Source organism: Ambystoma mexicanum, chromosome 10, assembly GCF_040938575.1.
Source record: "Ambystoma mexicanum isolate Mex_15411 chromosome 10, UKY_AmexF1_1, whole genome shotgun sequence".
In the NCBI taxonomy this organism is placed as follows: domain Eukaryota; kingdom Metazoa; phylum Chordata; class Amphibia; order Caudata; family Ambystomatidae; genus Ambystoma; species Ambystoma mexicanum.
The window spans coordinates 1099518983-1099533031 of NC_090932.1; the positions used below are offsets into that span (position 1 = coordinate 1099518983).

Genomic DNA, 14049 nt, shown 5'->3' on the forward strand with positions numbered 1-14049 from the left:
TCTGGACCTTCTTCCCTCCTGGGCATACTGCTTTGTTATTGTTTTTTAATTTAAGTTGGTTAGTAGTTCTCTCAGGCAGGTTGGTGTCCTCTTCTTCTTGATCCGCATCCACTTCAACTTCAGCTTGTAACATGCTATGTTTATAGTTCTGAATCAATTGTGCTGTGGCCAGAACTCTACAGGGCAGTGCTGTTACATTTCTAGTAACTATTTTAAAAAGACCAGAAAGACAATGTGTGTATTTTAAACAAAATACTGAAGGTCACGTTTTCATCCATGCCTGTAGGATGAACCGTTGACAAACATTAGCTGGTATGCTTCCCTTTCAAATAGTGTGTGATTCAAATCTTCTCCACGTGGACGTCCCTTTACTGCTATAGCAATTTCAAACTGCATTTATGATATTTTCTCTGTTGGTTAAAATATCTACCTACTCTGAATTGTAAGACTTTTTTTCATATTTCTATTTCATTTCATGATCTAACCCACAAGGGTTTGCTTTTGTGATTTGACCAATGCACAAATAAATCTGACCTACTTTAATCACCCAACTGTGTCCAACTGTCATTGGAAAAGGGTACACAGGTACGATGCCGTTTTATCAACTGCCATTACCAGCGCCACTGCAATTGAGGTTCCTAACCCAATTCTCCACTTGTTTCAAACTGGGCTACATTCTCCGTTAACTTATCCATTTCGCCCTCCACCCAGAATATCGACTGTTCTAGAAGGCCAAGGGAAAAAGCTTTTAGACTTTCAGGGTTGATGCATCACTTGTCTTCCTGGTAAGGTCGTTAACGTTTTCTTCTGGGGCTGCTGGCTTCCTGGCGTAAACTTCACTACGCCTATTTTTCCTTGTTCCTTCCACCCGGCTCAGAGTCCCCCATCCCCCAATTGGATTGCCTGGCCGCATTATGTGGTGCAACACATGTTCCCCGCTAACTGGCTGAAGTCAGAGTGGTTTCCACTTTTCATTGCTTCACAGATGTTACAGGGACTGTTATCAGTGGTGCAACAGGCTTACACCTCTGAGAAGTTTGCATACTAATGGGTGTTCACCCACTGGTGCATTCTCAATCTTGGGGTGCTCAGCTGATATGGCTGATCTACAAGTATTCACAGCCCTGTAGGCTTTGCCTTGTGCTGCCAAAGTTGCTAGAAAATTAACTATGTGAACTACCTTTGCTCTAGTGGGATGTATGTGCTGTTCCACACACCGGCTGTTCCACTGTGCCCAAGCCGACCTGTAGGCTTTCCTGGTGCCCAGGCCTCTTCGATTAATTTGTCAGCGTCTCACGAAAGTCCTGGATTTCTGCCAGGTTCTCCGGAAATCACCCATGCGATTAATCTCAAATTGCCTTCCTGGATTAGAGGATGAATCTCCCCCGTCGGATCCCGAATTAACTCTCTGAACTGTGGGAGTAATAATGGTTCGTCTATCGATAATTCCAGATCCGGGAACCACACCTGACTCTTCCAGTCCGGCGTCACCAGAATTAAGGTTGTCTGTTGTCTCCTGACCTGCGCTACCGTTCTCACAATCATTGCGAACAGAGGAAAAGCATACTCTCTCTCCAGACCCCACTTCTGTAAAAATGCGCCTGTCGCTTCCACCGCTGGGTCCGGTCTCCAGCTGAAGAACCGGTCTAGTTGAGCATTCAAACTGTCACTCTGATTTTGTTCTGTAGGCACATGTGCCAGAAATCTTTTGCCAGTTCCACTAGCATCCTGAATTTTGTCCCTCCTAACCTGTTTAAGTAGCGTACTGCAGAGACGTTGTCCATTTTCAGTAGCACATCAGTCTGCTCTGTCCTAGGTTCAACACCTCACCGCGAAGGACCCTGCCATCAGTTCTAGACAATTGATGTGGCGTTCTAGCTCCTTTTCTGACCATCTGCCTCCTGTTGTCATTTCTCTGCAACGGGCTACCCAGCCCAAAAGGCTGGCATGCAACTCTATGATGAGGTCCAGGGATGAGCCAAATATTGCTCTCCGGTTCCAGGCTTCCATGTGAGTGAACCACCATCGTAACTCCATGCTTGCCTCTGCAGATATCAATACTTTCTGTTTGTATGACAGACCTCTCCATAGGTGCTGAATTTTCAGGACCTGCAGTGCCCTGTAGTGTAGGGGCCATGAGAAGATTGCCTGAATGGATGACGCTAATCTCCATGCCAATCTGGCCAGCTCTCTTTCTTCGCTAGTATAATTCTGATCTCCTTCTTGATCAGGTTCACTTTTGCTATTGGTAAGATGAGTGTGGCTGCTCTTGTGTCTATCACAAAGCCTAGAAACTCTTATTGCTTGGGTTGGGTTCAATTCGGATTACTCCCAATTTATTAAAAATCGCATGCTCTGTAATAGTGGGATAGTTACTTCTGCTTGTTGTTCCATCTTACTTTGTCCTGACCCATCAGACAGAAGTCGTTGTCAAAGTACACTATCAAGCTGATGCCCTGCTCTCTCAGGTGACTGACCACTGTTCTCATAAGCTTCGTAAGCGCTCAGGGTGCTGATGCTAACCAGGATGGAAGGCATGTGAATTCCCACTTTTGACCTCCCCACCAGAATTGAAGGAACATCTGATGTTCTCTTGCAATTGGTATCGTCAAGTTGGCATCCTTGTGGTGTATCCTCACTAGTCAATCCCCTGCTTGTAATGTCTCTGAAAAGATGGCTTCCTTCCATCTTGAAATGCCTGTATATGATGAATGCGTTTAAACCTGTGAGGTTTATCGCTGGTCTTTGTTTCCTTTTTCCCTTTACCAAGACATTTTGCTTATGAACTCTTTCGATGATTCTGCTGCCTGTGTGATGGCTTACTTCCTTCCTTTCTAGTTCTAAAATCTCTTTGTTTAATAAAGCTTTGTCCTCTTCGCTGACCCTTATAGGTCTCAGGTACACTGTACTGGCTCTTGATGGACTTTGTCTATGGCAGCATAAGTATTGGTGAATTTTACCAGGTCCTTAATGAATGCATCTCTGAAGAGTTTGCCTTTGCTATCTGATGAAGATTCTGCGGTGGCCAGTTTACTCATTTTAGGGTCTATTTTGACCAAGATAGGTCTGCGTTGTTCTGTTAAGGCGTTTTTGGCATTGCCTCTGTGACCATCCGGCTAGGATGTCTTGGATCTACTTTCTGCTCCGGCTGTTTCGCCTCTTCCGCATTTGTCAGATTTTTGTTAGAGGGCCTAGAATATCTAATACCTTATCTTGACACGAACGCCAGGACCTATCCGTGCCTTTCTTAATGTCTCTGCGGTACCTTCCCATGAAGGATAACAACTTTTCGGCGATCTCTGGGGTCTCCACCACATAGTATGGCAGCTGTGGCCTGCCCAGAGGTTACTCATGGCCTCTTTTGATTGAGGCTGTCTATTGCTTCTCTTAATATAGTTGGCAATTTTGGTGGAGTGCTCCCACTCTGCCGACCTGGGATGGATGAGAGAATCCAGGTCGAACCACCAATCTCTTCCTCTTCCCTGTGCCTTTTTGTTTTCTTGGCAGCTTTCTGTTTTCTATGGGGGCTCGGGGATGAGGACTCTTCCTACCTTCACAAAGTACTATTGCCTTGACTCCGCTTCAGGCCAGGAGGTGGAATTTGGAAAAACTGTCCTACACTCCATTTATGACAAACACTGCTACGCTCCAATCATGAAAAACCCTGAAATGTATTTTTCTTTCCCCGAAAGTTCTTACTTCCACCTCCAATTTTCATACTGCTTATCTAAAGATGAAGAATATGTGGGAGGACATAACCATTCGAACAAGTTGCTTAACCTTGGTAACCTTCTTTCGACTGGGTTTTCCTCCCATGTCTTCCTCCTCGCCCCTCCCAGCCTACCGCGCAGTAGAATTTCTGTTGTTTTATACCTGCGTTCCTTGAGTGCCTGATCCTGTTTGTTAACACTAATGCCGGTTAGCCTGTGGGAAGCGGGCGAAAAAACTGAACTGAAGTAACTGGCACGGTGCGTGCTATTTATACTATCGATGACGTCAACCTTGAAGGGAGACGGAGGCCTTCGAGGGACATTGAGTTGACCATGACGAAGCACAGCGCCCTCTGCTGAAAAATAAATCCGAAGCAGCTAATGCTGTAAGGAAGATATCTAGAATTGAGGAATACGTGGGAGGAACATCCAGTCGAAAGAACGTTGTTAGGGGTAAGTAACTTGTTTTCATTTGACTACAAGAAATGGTATACCTGGTACAGAATGTAGCAATTGAGACAGATCATAGAGGTTCTCTGTTCTAGCAATTGCACTCTAGATGTTTGCTAGTTCTTAAAGAAAGATGATGGTGGTGTGCTACCTTGAAAAGCGCATCATCTTATGAAATGCAACAACGGGTCTCTATTGTGGTTATTTTCTGTAGGTTTGCATGACAGTCTGCCCATCCCTCTTGCTGAGTGGTAAAAATGTAGGATAAATAATACCTTTTGGTAAAAAAATAATATCCCAAAACTTAACATAAAAGCTTTGGAGATCAAAATAAATTGAGGATAAATTAACAGTTTAAATGGCTAAACATTTAAAAGTAAACACCCAGATTCAAGTAAAAACTAATCTTGTGTAGGAAAAGGTATGTATAAGGGAGAGACCCCTTATAATGGAACCACAGAGTAGTAGTAGTAGTAGTTTGAACATAGTGGAGAAATTACAGAGTATAAATCAACCCCTCTTAAACAAAAAGGAGGGGACATGGTTTTAAAATGAGTGCAGGGAACAGAAAACATGAACATACACAGTGACCTAGATTACACACTGAAAATGCAAGAAGCTATTATTCTATTGTTTATAACTTTTACTTACTTTTATCAGCATTTTTTTAAAGGTACTTTGCAGTTTTCCAAAAAATTTAACAAACTAATTGAGATTCTCGCCCCTTACCTTCTCCCCCCTTACCTTCTCCCCCCATTTATACCATTTTATTTTTTTAAGTAGCTTTTTACCAATCGCTTGTCATGGATTTTTTTCGCACTGTTTGTGTAAGCCACAAGGTTAATCCTGCAGCCATCTCATGGGCTGTCCCACTTCCAACAGTGGCATTCTAGCATTTCCGACCAGCTGCTGAGCATCAGGAATATTTCGACGTTTGGGGAGATGGTGACGCCCAGCTGCCTCTCCTCTATCTCGCACTCAACAAACGTGGCGCTGACAGTTGTTTGCTCTCGCCAACTCTCCTGCAGGAATGCTTACAACAAAGACCATCAGAAACCAGTGAAAGACCATTGACTGCGTGCGCCCTTCACCCCTCCTCATGCCGCTTTAAGCAATTAAAGAAACCCTCCCGTCCTATCCATAAATTACTACTCCCTAAAAACTCTCGGGCCTGGAATCTCTGACCTGTTAAACCAAATGCCTGATGTTCGGCGGTTGGGCGGCCTTTCGATGGCAAACGTTGAGCTCCTGCGCTTTGATGAATGAGGATGCTTTACCAGCAGAAAATAACGGCCACGGCGTCCTCTGGGTTGGAGGCACGGGCACAAACATGTGCAACAGGGACGTGTTCTGGCCAATACCCGATGGGACGAGCCTGCACTAGTCTAATGCACTGGACTACAAGGGTCACGTAATAGTGTCGCACGCGGGTTGGTTGCTGACAAGTGTGCAGTAGCTACGCCTAAAGTTCAGCGAGTGAGTGGCATTGATGTCTTTGAGGGGGACTCGGCTGTGCAGGGTAACGGCGATCCCAGATTAAGTTACCAGTTCTTTGCAAAGAAGTTCATACACATCGATAACGAAATTGAGTGGCCTCTAGAAACGGGCGCTCTGTAGGTTTACAGTGTTGTCACTGCCACTTATTTAACTGCCACGCACCAGTTACTAGCCGCCTTTTGCCAACCAGCTGTGTGTTTTATACATACCTTAACACCGGTATCAGTCTATATTATTTATTAAATGTTTGCTGCCTGAACGCATTCCTTTTGTAGCATTTTTACGAGGAAAGTACATATGTCCATTGCTGAATGCCACATTGGTGCTAGAGTTTGTGTTATGCAGACAAACTGCTTGTGTGGGACAAACGTGGTTTACTGTTGTATGACCTGGACAAATGACAGTAGTTGAGTGCTTTCTCTAAATATGGTCACTTGCAATTGTGTTGGGAATATTTCGAATTCCACGAGGTCTACAGTGCACTTGTGTTGCCTCACCTCGTTTGCGCCTCTGGTCTGGTACATAGGCAGTCAATGCAGACTGTCTATGGCGAATCGACCATGTTCATGCTCTGCGCCATCTAATTTGACGAAAGCCTACTTTTTCCTACTCTCCACCCATAGCATTATGATGTTCATTTGGCCTCTGTGGTGAGATGACTTGATCCTGTTGAATGCTTTTCACAAATCCTCTTCACAAAATTGGCAGATTGGGCTTTTGTGATGAAACCACACGCCATGTAACTGGAACAGGAAGATATTAAGTTCCATCTTGGATGTGAATTGTTTTCCCCTCATGCGTGGACAGCTAGCAAGACCCCTTGTCCTTGTTTCCACTAGCTAAACTACTGCCTGGCAGGTCGCACGTTGGCCTTTTCAGACGTGTTTGCGTAGCACATTACAATCAGCTCTTAGGTAATCACATGACTTGTTTTTATTTATTGCAGGGTTTTATCATGGTAACCTCAGCGCATCTTGTGCAGCCCAGGCAAACACTAGCCTTTATGTTCTGGATTTGCAGCGCTCTGTTTATGGCTGGTATGTGGAACGGATTGACACCTAGGTTTCTGTTTTGCAGCCAAGTCCTGGCAGCACCACTGGAACCAGCCAGTAGAGAAATAAACAAAAACCGTGACCTGATCGGTGACTAAGTGCCGGCACACACAAAGGTTTTTGTTTGGTGAAAAACGATCTCTGGCGTCTCTTCGTCAAATAAATGTTTACTTTTCTTACATCAGTGGATCAAATTCGGCCCAAATTCGGCCCTTCAGGTGGCTTTTCAAACAGCATGGGACACGGATTCAGCAACGTTAATGCTAGCGCTACATGCACGGGTGGACTAGCCCATATGGGAACTCTGGAGATTTCTCAGAGGCCTCTGCACCCTGCGCCTCTTTTGTGTGGTAACTGATTTTATTTTTAAATGTTCTCGTAGGAAAAGGGTTGGGCTTGCAGAAAATGTGTAATGTGGGGCTCTTTGAACATTATTGCCAGGGCCTCTTTTGGTTCCCAGTCTACCCTTGGCTAACTTGAGTCTGCCAGTGTGAGTTAGAGGGTTTAGAGAAATGGGAGCAGGGAAACAGGAAGGTAGCGTGGCATCGATCTCATTGACCGGTCTCAGTGGTACAAATGTCAGCCTCTCCTTAAGGCGCTCATAGCAAGCCCCAAAATGTAGCTGTAGGGTTGAAGGCATTTGATGCCCAATTGATTCCCCACGACCATACAATCTGAACATCCTTAGTTACTTTGTCTTAGTCTTAGGAAAATTGACAGTGAATCCTCAGCAAATGCCAATATCGGCACGTTTGGGTTTTGTGGTCTGGTTTTTCTCGTAATACCCATTGGACACTCATTTCAGTAGTGCCAGCCTTTGTCCATTTTTTTTAAACAAACAGTACGTTAGTTACTTGTGTGTAGCGAGCATGGGCGGTGCCTTTTCGAAAGGATTGGGATCTCTTTAGACAGTATGGACGTACTGAGAAGACTACGGACAGTGGTGTATACCCTTTATAGAGACATTACTGTGAGAGCCCTGACCTAAATATAATGGCAATGGTGTAAGGGCAAATGGGTCCTGTCTGTGAAGATGAAGATTTCCTTTGCATGCATTTTCTGTAAATGTGTTCGGAAATGAATCCTTGTTGAAGACGTGGCTACTTCATTCACGGAAATGCCCCATGTCTCTGAGGCAGAAATCCTTCCTTTCCTCGTAAAGGGGACCTTCAGACATTGTTCTGCGGTTCATGGATGCTGGTAGTCTGTCTAGCACCTAATAGTGATTGTAGTCCAGGGTGACCAGATTAAAAAAAAAAAATAACGGGACAGGCAATAGACAAACAGGTAGGAGGACTACAGTAAACACACACCGGACTCGGATAAAACTGTAGTCCTAATTCTATGTCGCTGGCCTGTTGTGGGGGGCTGATGGGGTGTTCCAGGCACACTACTCTCATAGGAGGAAAGGGGTGTGTGAAAAGCCTGCACATGCATTTAGTCGCTCCATGCCCCCGATTTCAGGATGTATGCATCAGTTGCTGTCAAAACACTCAGGACCCCGGGAGGAAGGGCGATTTTCCCCGGACTGTCCCGGGAAAACCGGGACGTCTGGTCACCCTATTGTAATCAAAAGCAGACAAGTGTTTGGGCAAGTAATACCATATACATATCATTCTCTAAAGAGGTCTGTGCATTGGGGACTGGGTTTGCTTGAACTGAGACCCAGTTCTTCATTGTATACAATTCTCCAGAAGAAAAACCTCTCTAGGACCCAAATGAAGTGACCGATGTAGCAGAAATTGTACCCTCACATCCAAATCTTTAGGCTCTCTGAATGAATAAATATGGTTCTCGTTTACAATTGCTTTAACGTTTATGTGAGATGAGAAAAACGGAATGAGTTCCAAGCTCAATGTTCGTTATGTACTTAGTGATTCAATCCCACAATCATTCCTTTTTTCACTGTACCCAATTTGCACTTGACATTGGCTTGTTATAATTGGTCTTGGCAATTAGGAAATGGTGTGCTGTCTGTATGTATAGAATTGAGATGGCTGTTTATGGCTGGCTAGTAGCTTGCAACTTGAAATATTTACCCCTGCTTTTATCTCGGCTAGGAATCCTCATTGCTTCTATCCGTCCCTGTCGCCCTTCTCAAATGGGTTTTTGAAAAGAGTTCAATAGGAAGTGTGCCAGAAAGTCTTCTTGGAAATATAGGGTTTGATAATGTGCTTTCTGAGTAAGATAAGTGTAAGATTCTTATTGTGACTGTAATATATATATTGAAAGTGACCATTAGAAAAGAACAATGTATAATTACAAAAAATATACAGTGTCAGTACAATTAAATAGTGTCATTTTTATTAGCTCCTTTTGCAAAAAACATCTACACTTCAAAATATGTGATTTTTCTGTTCTCACTGCTGTCAGCAACAGCTGCAGTGGCTCTAGCAAATACGCACCTGAAAATGTGGCACCTGCCCATGGAGAGATAGAGACCGGGGCAGAGGTAGGCATAGAGTGAGAGAGAGCGCTACCCCGAGTATAATATGCTGAATACATCGAGTTTTACCAACTAAAACATTTATATTCACCTTAATGCTTTTTTTTTCAATTCTTGCACATGATTGTTTAGAAAGGGCCAAAATGCTGGCAGCTGTACTACCGTGCCTTCCTTTCCCATGAGCACATCTGGAATCCAGTGATCCTCGTTCATACATTAATACACTTTCTCCTCTTTGAACTGCAGTACCTACAGATGAAATGGCCCATGTTGGATGTGGCAAGCAGCGCTGGTCTCAAAGACGCCCGGTCGCCTTCTCCGGCACACCTAGTAAGTATACTATGTCTTATCTGACGCTCGTGTTCATCCGCTAATATGCACTACTACCTCCCCAAATATTCAACTTAGCTTCTTTCAGCGCTGTTGAACGTTTTCATTTCTTTTTGCTTGTACTTTGTCCAGCAGTTTTCTATGAATCACCCAATACTGTTTCTTGTTCCTGGCATTTCTTTGTAATATACAACACAGATCAATGACTGTTCAGTGGTATATTTTAAATCTGTACTTTAAAATCCTGTTGAGGGTGTGCTTTTGTGGAGGACGGTAATGGTTGATCTCTCCCGTATTGTGTCTTGGACAACGTTATAGAATTGTTTCCAAAGTGAGGTAGTACACCCCCACACAGCTTCGTTGGCAGGGTGTTGATCTATTTTGCTCAATTCCGACACCCACACAATGAAATGCGCAGCGTTCCTAATTCCATTTATTATTCTTTCAATGGCATGACCTTAGGCATCACATCATCGAAAAGGTGGCACATTTTGCATCCGACCTTTTTTGTTATGCCTCAACTTTATGCTGGTTGTCTAATGGTCTGCTCACCCTGTGCTGATGGCTACCTAAATGCCAGCATTGGAAGAGTATCCGTTTAAAACAATATATGCACATAAAATGTGCGAATTATCCAACTTCAACAAATGCATTAAACAAAATTAGCAGTTTGAAGGAGAAGAAAAAAGGCTGTAGAACAGAACATGGGATTGTCAAAGTCCTTGTGTGAGGTAAAGGCAAAAGGTGGGGCGTGAGGTTGAATGCTGGCGTAGGGTGTCTTGAGATGCTAAAAATGAAGGAGATGGGGAGAATGAGACACTTTATTCTGAATAAATAGAAAGGAGGGCCTCTTTTCTGAAGTGGGTCGGAACTCCCACTGGGTATCTGTGTGCCAATGCGACTGTGGTAGAAATCATACACTGTACCAATACTGCAGCCTGTGAGCATTATAGTTTGATGTGCAACGGGGGGTAGAGTGGGTCTTATTATTCAGATATGCTGGCTTGTTTTGGCACACTTGCAAATATATTTAAAATGTAGTTGTTTGGTACGTAGCCGCCTGTGTTCATTATGATGTTGCGTTGAGGCACTGCTTATTACCCCAGCCCCCTTTCATTCCTCCAAGCCATCAAATATTTCATCATTCTAGTGGAGAAAGGAGCGCAGAGCTTGCCTTAAAGCTGGCGGATCTTGGGAGTGCAAGAATTGAGAAGTGTAAAACTACCTTTGACATCGTGGAGCCAAAAGATCATTTGTCAATGGAAAACATTCACTAGTGACCTTAGTGGCGTAATGTCTGAAGGAGTAGTCAGTCTTGCCTACACGCCTCTGTTCTCGCTGATTTTATTTATTGTATTTAGTCATAAGACTTTTTACAAATTCACTCATGATATATACATGCATAATCCACAGAAATAAAATTGCACTCATATCTATATAGATTTATATAGCATTAAAAAAAAATACTCATGATCATGAAAGTCCTAAAATAAATCTCATTAAATCATCTATTATAACTTTCTATCAGGATACTATAACATATTTGATCATTAAATAATTAAGATGAAATGAACAGACATCGCTCTGAACAGGTTGAGGCACTGAGATACTTACATTATTTCTCGACAGACTAAAATCATTTCACCTTAAAAAGATGATTGAAGCGCCAAATGTGCAAGATATGTACAAATAAGCAATGTGCAAATAGGCATATGATTCTCCAAATAGGTCCTGCGTCACCTCTAATATGAACCACTTGTCAAGTTTACTCAGGGGGTTTTCCTTATTTCTATTTCACGCCAAACCCTGTTAAGTACAATGTGTACTGACACTTTAGTTCGAGTTCAAGCAATAGTTCCAAATATCATCAGACGGCATCGAATTCATGCAGTCGGTGAACAAATGTTTTGCAGTTTCCAGAAGTTACTGGTTCTTACACACTGGAAAATATCTTTCAGCCAAAGATAATTTCAACTGAGAACCCAGAACAGTAAGCAGTCGTAATTGGTTGATGCGTAGGCATAAAAGCAAGGAACGTATTGTGTGATTTGGTCTCTGAATTATATACAATTGTGGCCTCTTAAACATATGGACCACAGTAGACGCCTACTGGTAGCTCTTTTAAAGTTGGTATGTGGTTGCAGTTTTTATTCCAATCCCACACGTCTTACATTAGCTCACTGATTCATGGAATTCGTGTGCCGAAAAACAGGGATTTGTGCGCCATTCTGCCCGCAAATCCCTGTTTAACAAATGGGGATTTGCAGGCAAAATGGTGCACAAATCCCAGTTTTTCGGCGCACAAATTCCATGAATCAGCCCCTATATCTTTAGTGCTTTGTAGCCACCCTGTGCTTTCCAATTTGGGAACCAGTTTATTGCTTTAAAAGTTGTCATAACAAGATCGAGATTAAAGAGCTTTCTGCATTTGCGATCCTTCTGTTAAATATAAAAAGACAATGGGGAAATGGTCATTTAATGATGTTTTAGATAGTCATCTCAGCTCTGGCTTTTCTGCGATGGTCTTGTCCCCGAACACCATGAATTGGATAAATTCATTATATGGTTTGCATAAATCAAAATAAACGTGAAGACCAAATAGACCACACTGCCTATTTAATCTCAAAATGGATGCTCAATTTTTGAGTTTTTTGTCTGTAGGTCTCTCTTGGGACCATCAGTTATGGGTGTTCTTTGATAACACAAACCAGTTACTTGAGTTGGCTTTGCTCCTCTGAGGAGCTGCTCCTTTCCTGGGGCATCCGACTATGCAATGTTAGTTTTAAACTTTGCAGTGTGTTTATTCCACAAAAGATTTTAATCTGGGGTTAGAAGTGTTTTTATTTTAGGCCCTTTTGAGAAAATCTCTAATTTGTGGTTCATCAAATGTCCTTTAATTTCTCTAGAATGTTAGATTTGCTTGATGGCCTTTATTTTCTTGAGATGGTTCTCTCTGTGGTTTTACTGATTTAATTTATTCTAAGAGCAGAGAACATTTGCTGGTTTTCGTAAATTTTGCTATTTATTATCTTACTGTTTCCTGGGATATCCTACAGATATTAAATGTAATTCATACAAAAAATGTATCTGCGGCATGATTACCACTTTTGTCTGCTGCAAATATTACAGGATTCACTGTTAAAAGCAAATATCAAATCGGTGAGACTTTTAAACTTCGTTTGATATTTCATCTTGAGGAACGAGTTGGGCTTAAATATATTCCCAGGCACAATGTGGGGGATTTAGGTCTTTATATCCTCGGGTGAACCTAGATCTGGTTTTGAATTTTTCAGCTGGCACGTTTTGGATAAAAAAGGTGCTTGCCATGGGGCTTGTTTTCATGTCAGCCAGGTATGTAGGTCTTGAAATGGTTTACTGTTGAAGGAAATGGATAGTCTGAGCATACATGATGCTTTACTAAAATGGATTCAAACTGTGTGGCATTTATTTAATCATCATTTTGATGTGGACAAAGTAGTCATTTCAAATAGCTGTTGTCAAGATGCAAACTTCCTGTGCCCGATAAGGGGCTTACCTATGATTGAGTTGTTCTGTTCTGGGGTCGCTCAAAGAATTTTCTGGGTCATGCAGATTAAATGCTGCTCACCTTGATCTGCTGATTTGAAGATGTAATGGGCAGTTGAATGCTACACGGGTAGAGGGAGAATTCCTCTGGAAACAGTTTTTGTGTGCACCACAGCCATTCTTCAGGAATCTGAAAACCAGAGCAGCTGTATCTAAATCATTGCCTATTTCCCTGTATATCGCCCTGACCATGTGTGGAAGATGTACAAGGAGTGCGTGTTCAATCAGAAGGCACTTTTTGGTTGTCCCCCTTCATAAATTGTCATTCAATAATGGTGAGATGTTTGAACTGTTGATGGACATCTCATGCCATTCTGGAATTCACTGATACTACCCCTGAATATGAAACCCTAAGGCGTGGATCTTCCATTTCTGTATATGACACTCTTTGGCATATGATGTGCATTGTCACTTATTGTTTGCTTTATTTGCACACGCATAGGATCCTCGTAAATTTTTGGCAGCAAAAGATGCATTTCAAATGGATTGTGTCCTCCCACGTATTCCTCCTCTTCTTCCAGCGCCCGCTGCTTTGGAATTTTCTTTGCATTAGAGGGCGCCGACATCGTCATCGACTCAATGTCCCTTGATGGCCTCCCTCCCCTAAAGGCATCCGTCCTCTAGATTGCCTAAAGGAGGAATGATTGCATTTATATATTTATTTATTGTGCATTTGTAAGGTGCTTTTACATCAAGAAATTGTGTTTCAAAGCCCACACAAGGCAGAGGGAAGGGAACAAGACAAAGGAATAAAATAACAATGATGAGCAAAAGACAGAAGCTGTCCTACTAGGCCAAGTGAGCATTCGGAACGCACAAGTAGTGAGAGGTTTGGAGCTACATACATTTTTGGGCCAAGTTTTTTTTGAGCATCCTGCTTGGCAAATTCCACAACTGCAGCACGCCATTCAACTGGCAGTTTCAGGGACTATTTGTGTTTTTTGTTGTTGTATGTTTTAGTTATTCAGGATAGCTTCTC

General features: G+C 42.7%; 1 protein-coding gene across 1 annotated transcript in view; it reads left to right on the forward strand.

The window, feature by feature from the left end:
• The window catches only part of TCF7L1 (transcription factor 7 like 1), a 299707-nt gene that overhangs the window by 210852 nt on the left and 74806 nt on the right, over positions 1-14049 (forward strand). Inside the window, exon 4 of the mRNA XM_069618938.1 lies at positions 9402-9485. Within this exon, the coding sequence (XP_069475039.1) occupies positions 9402-9485 (84 nt within the window). The remainder of the gene's footprint in view (positions 1-9401; positions 9486-14049) is intronic.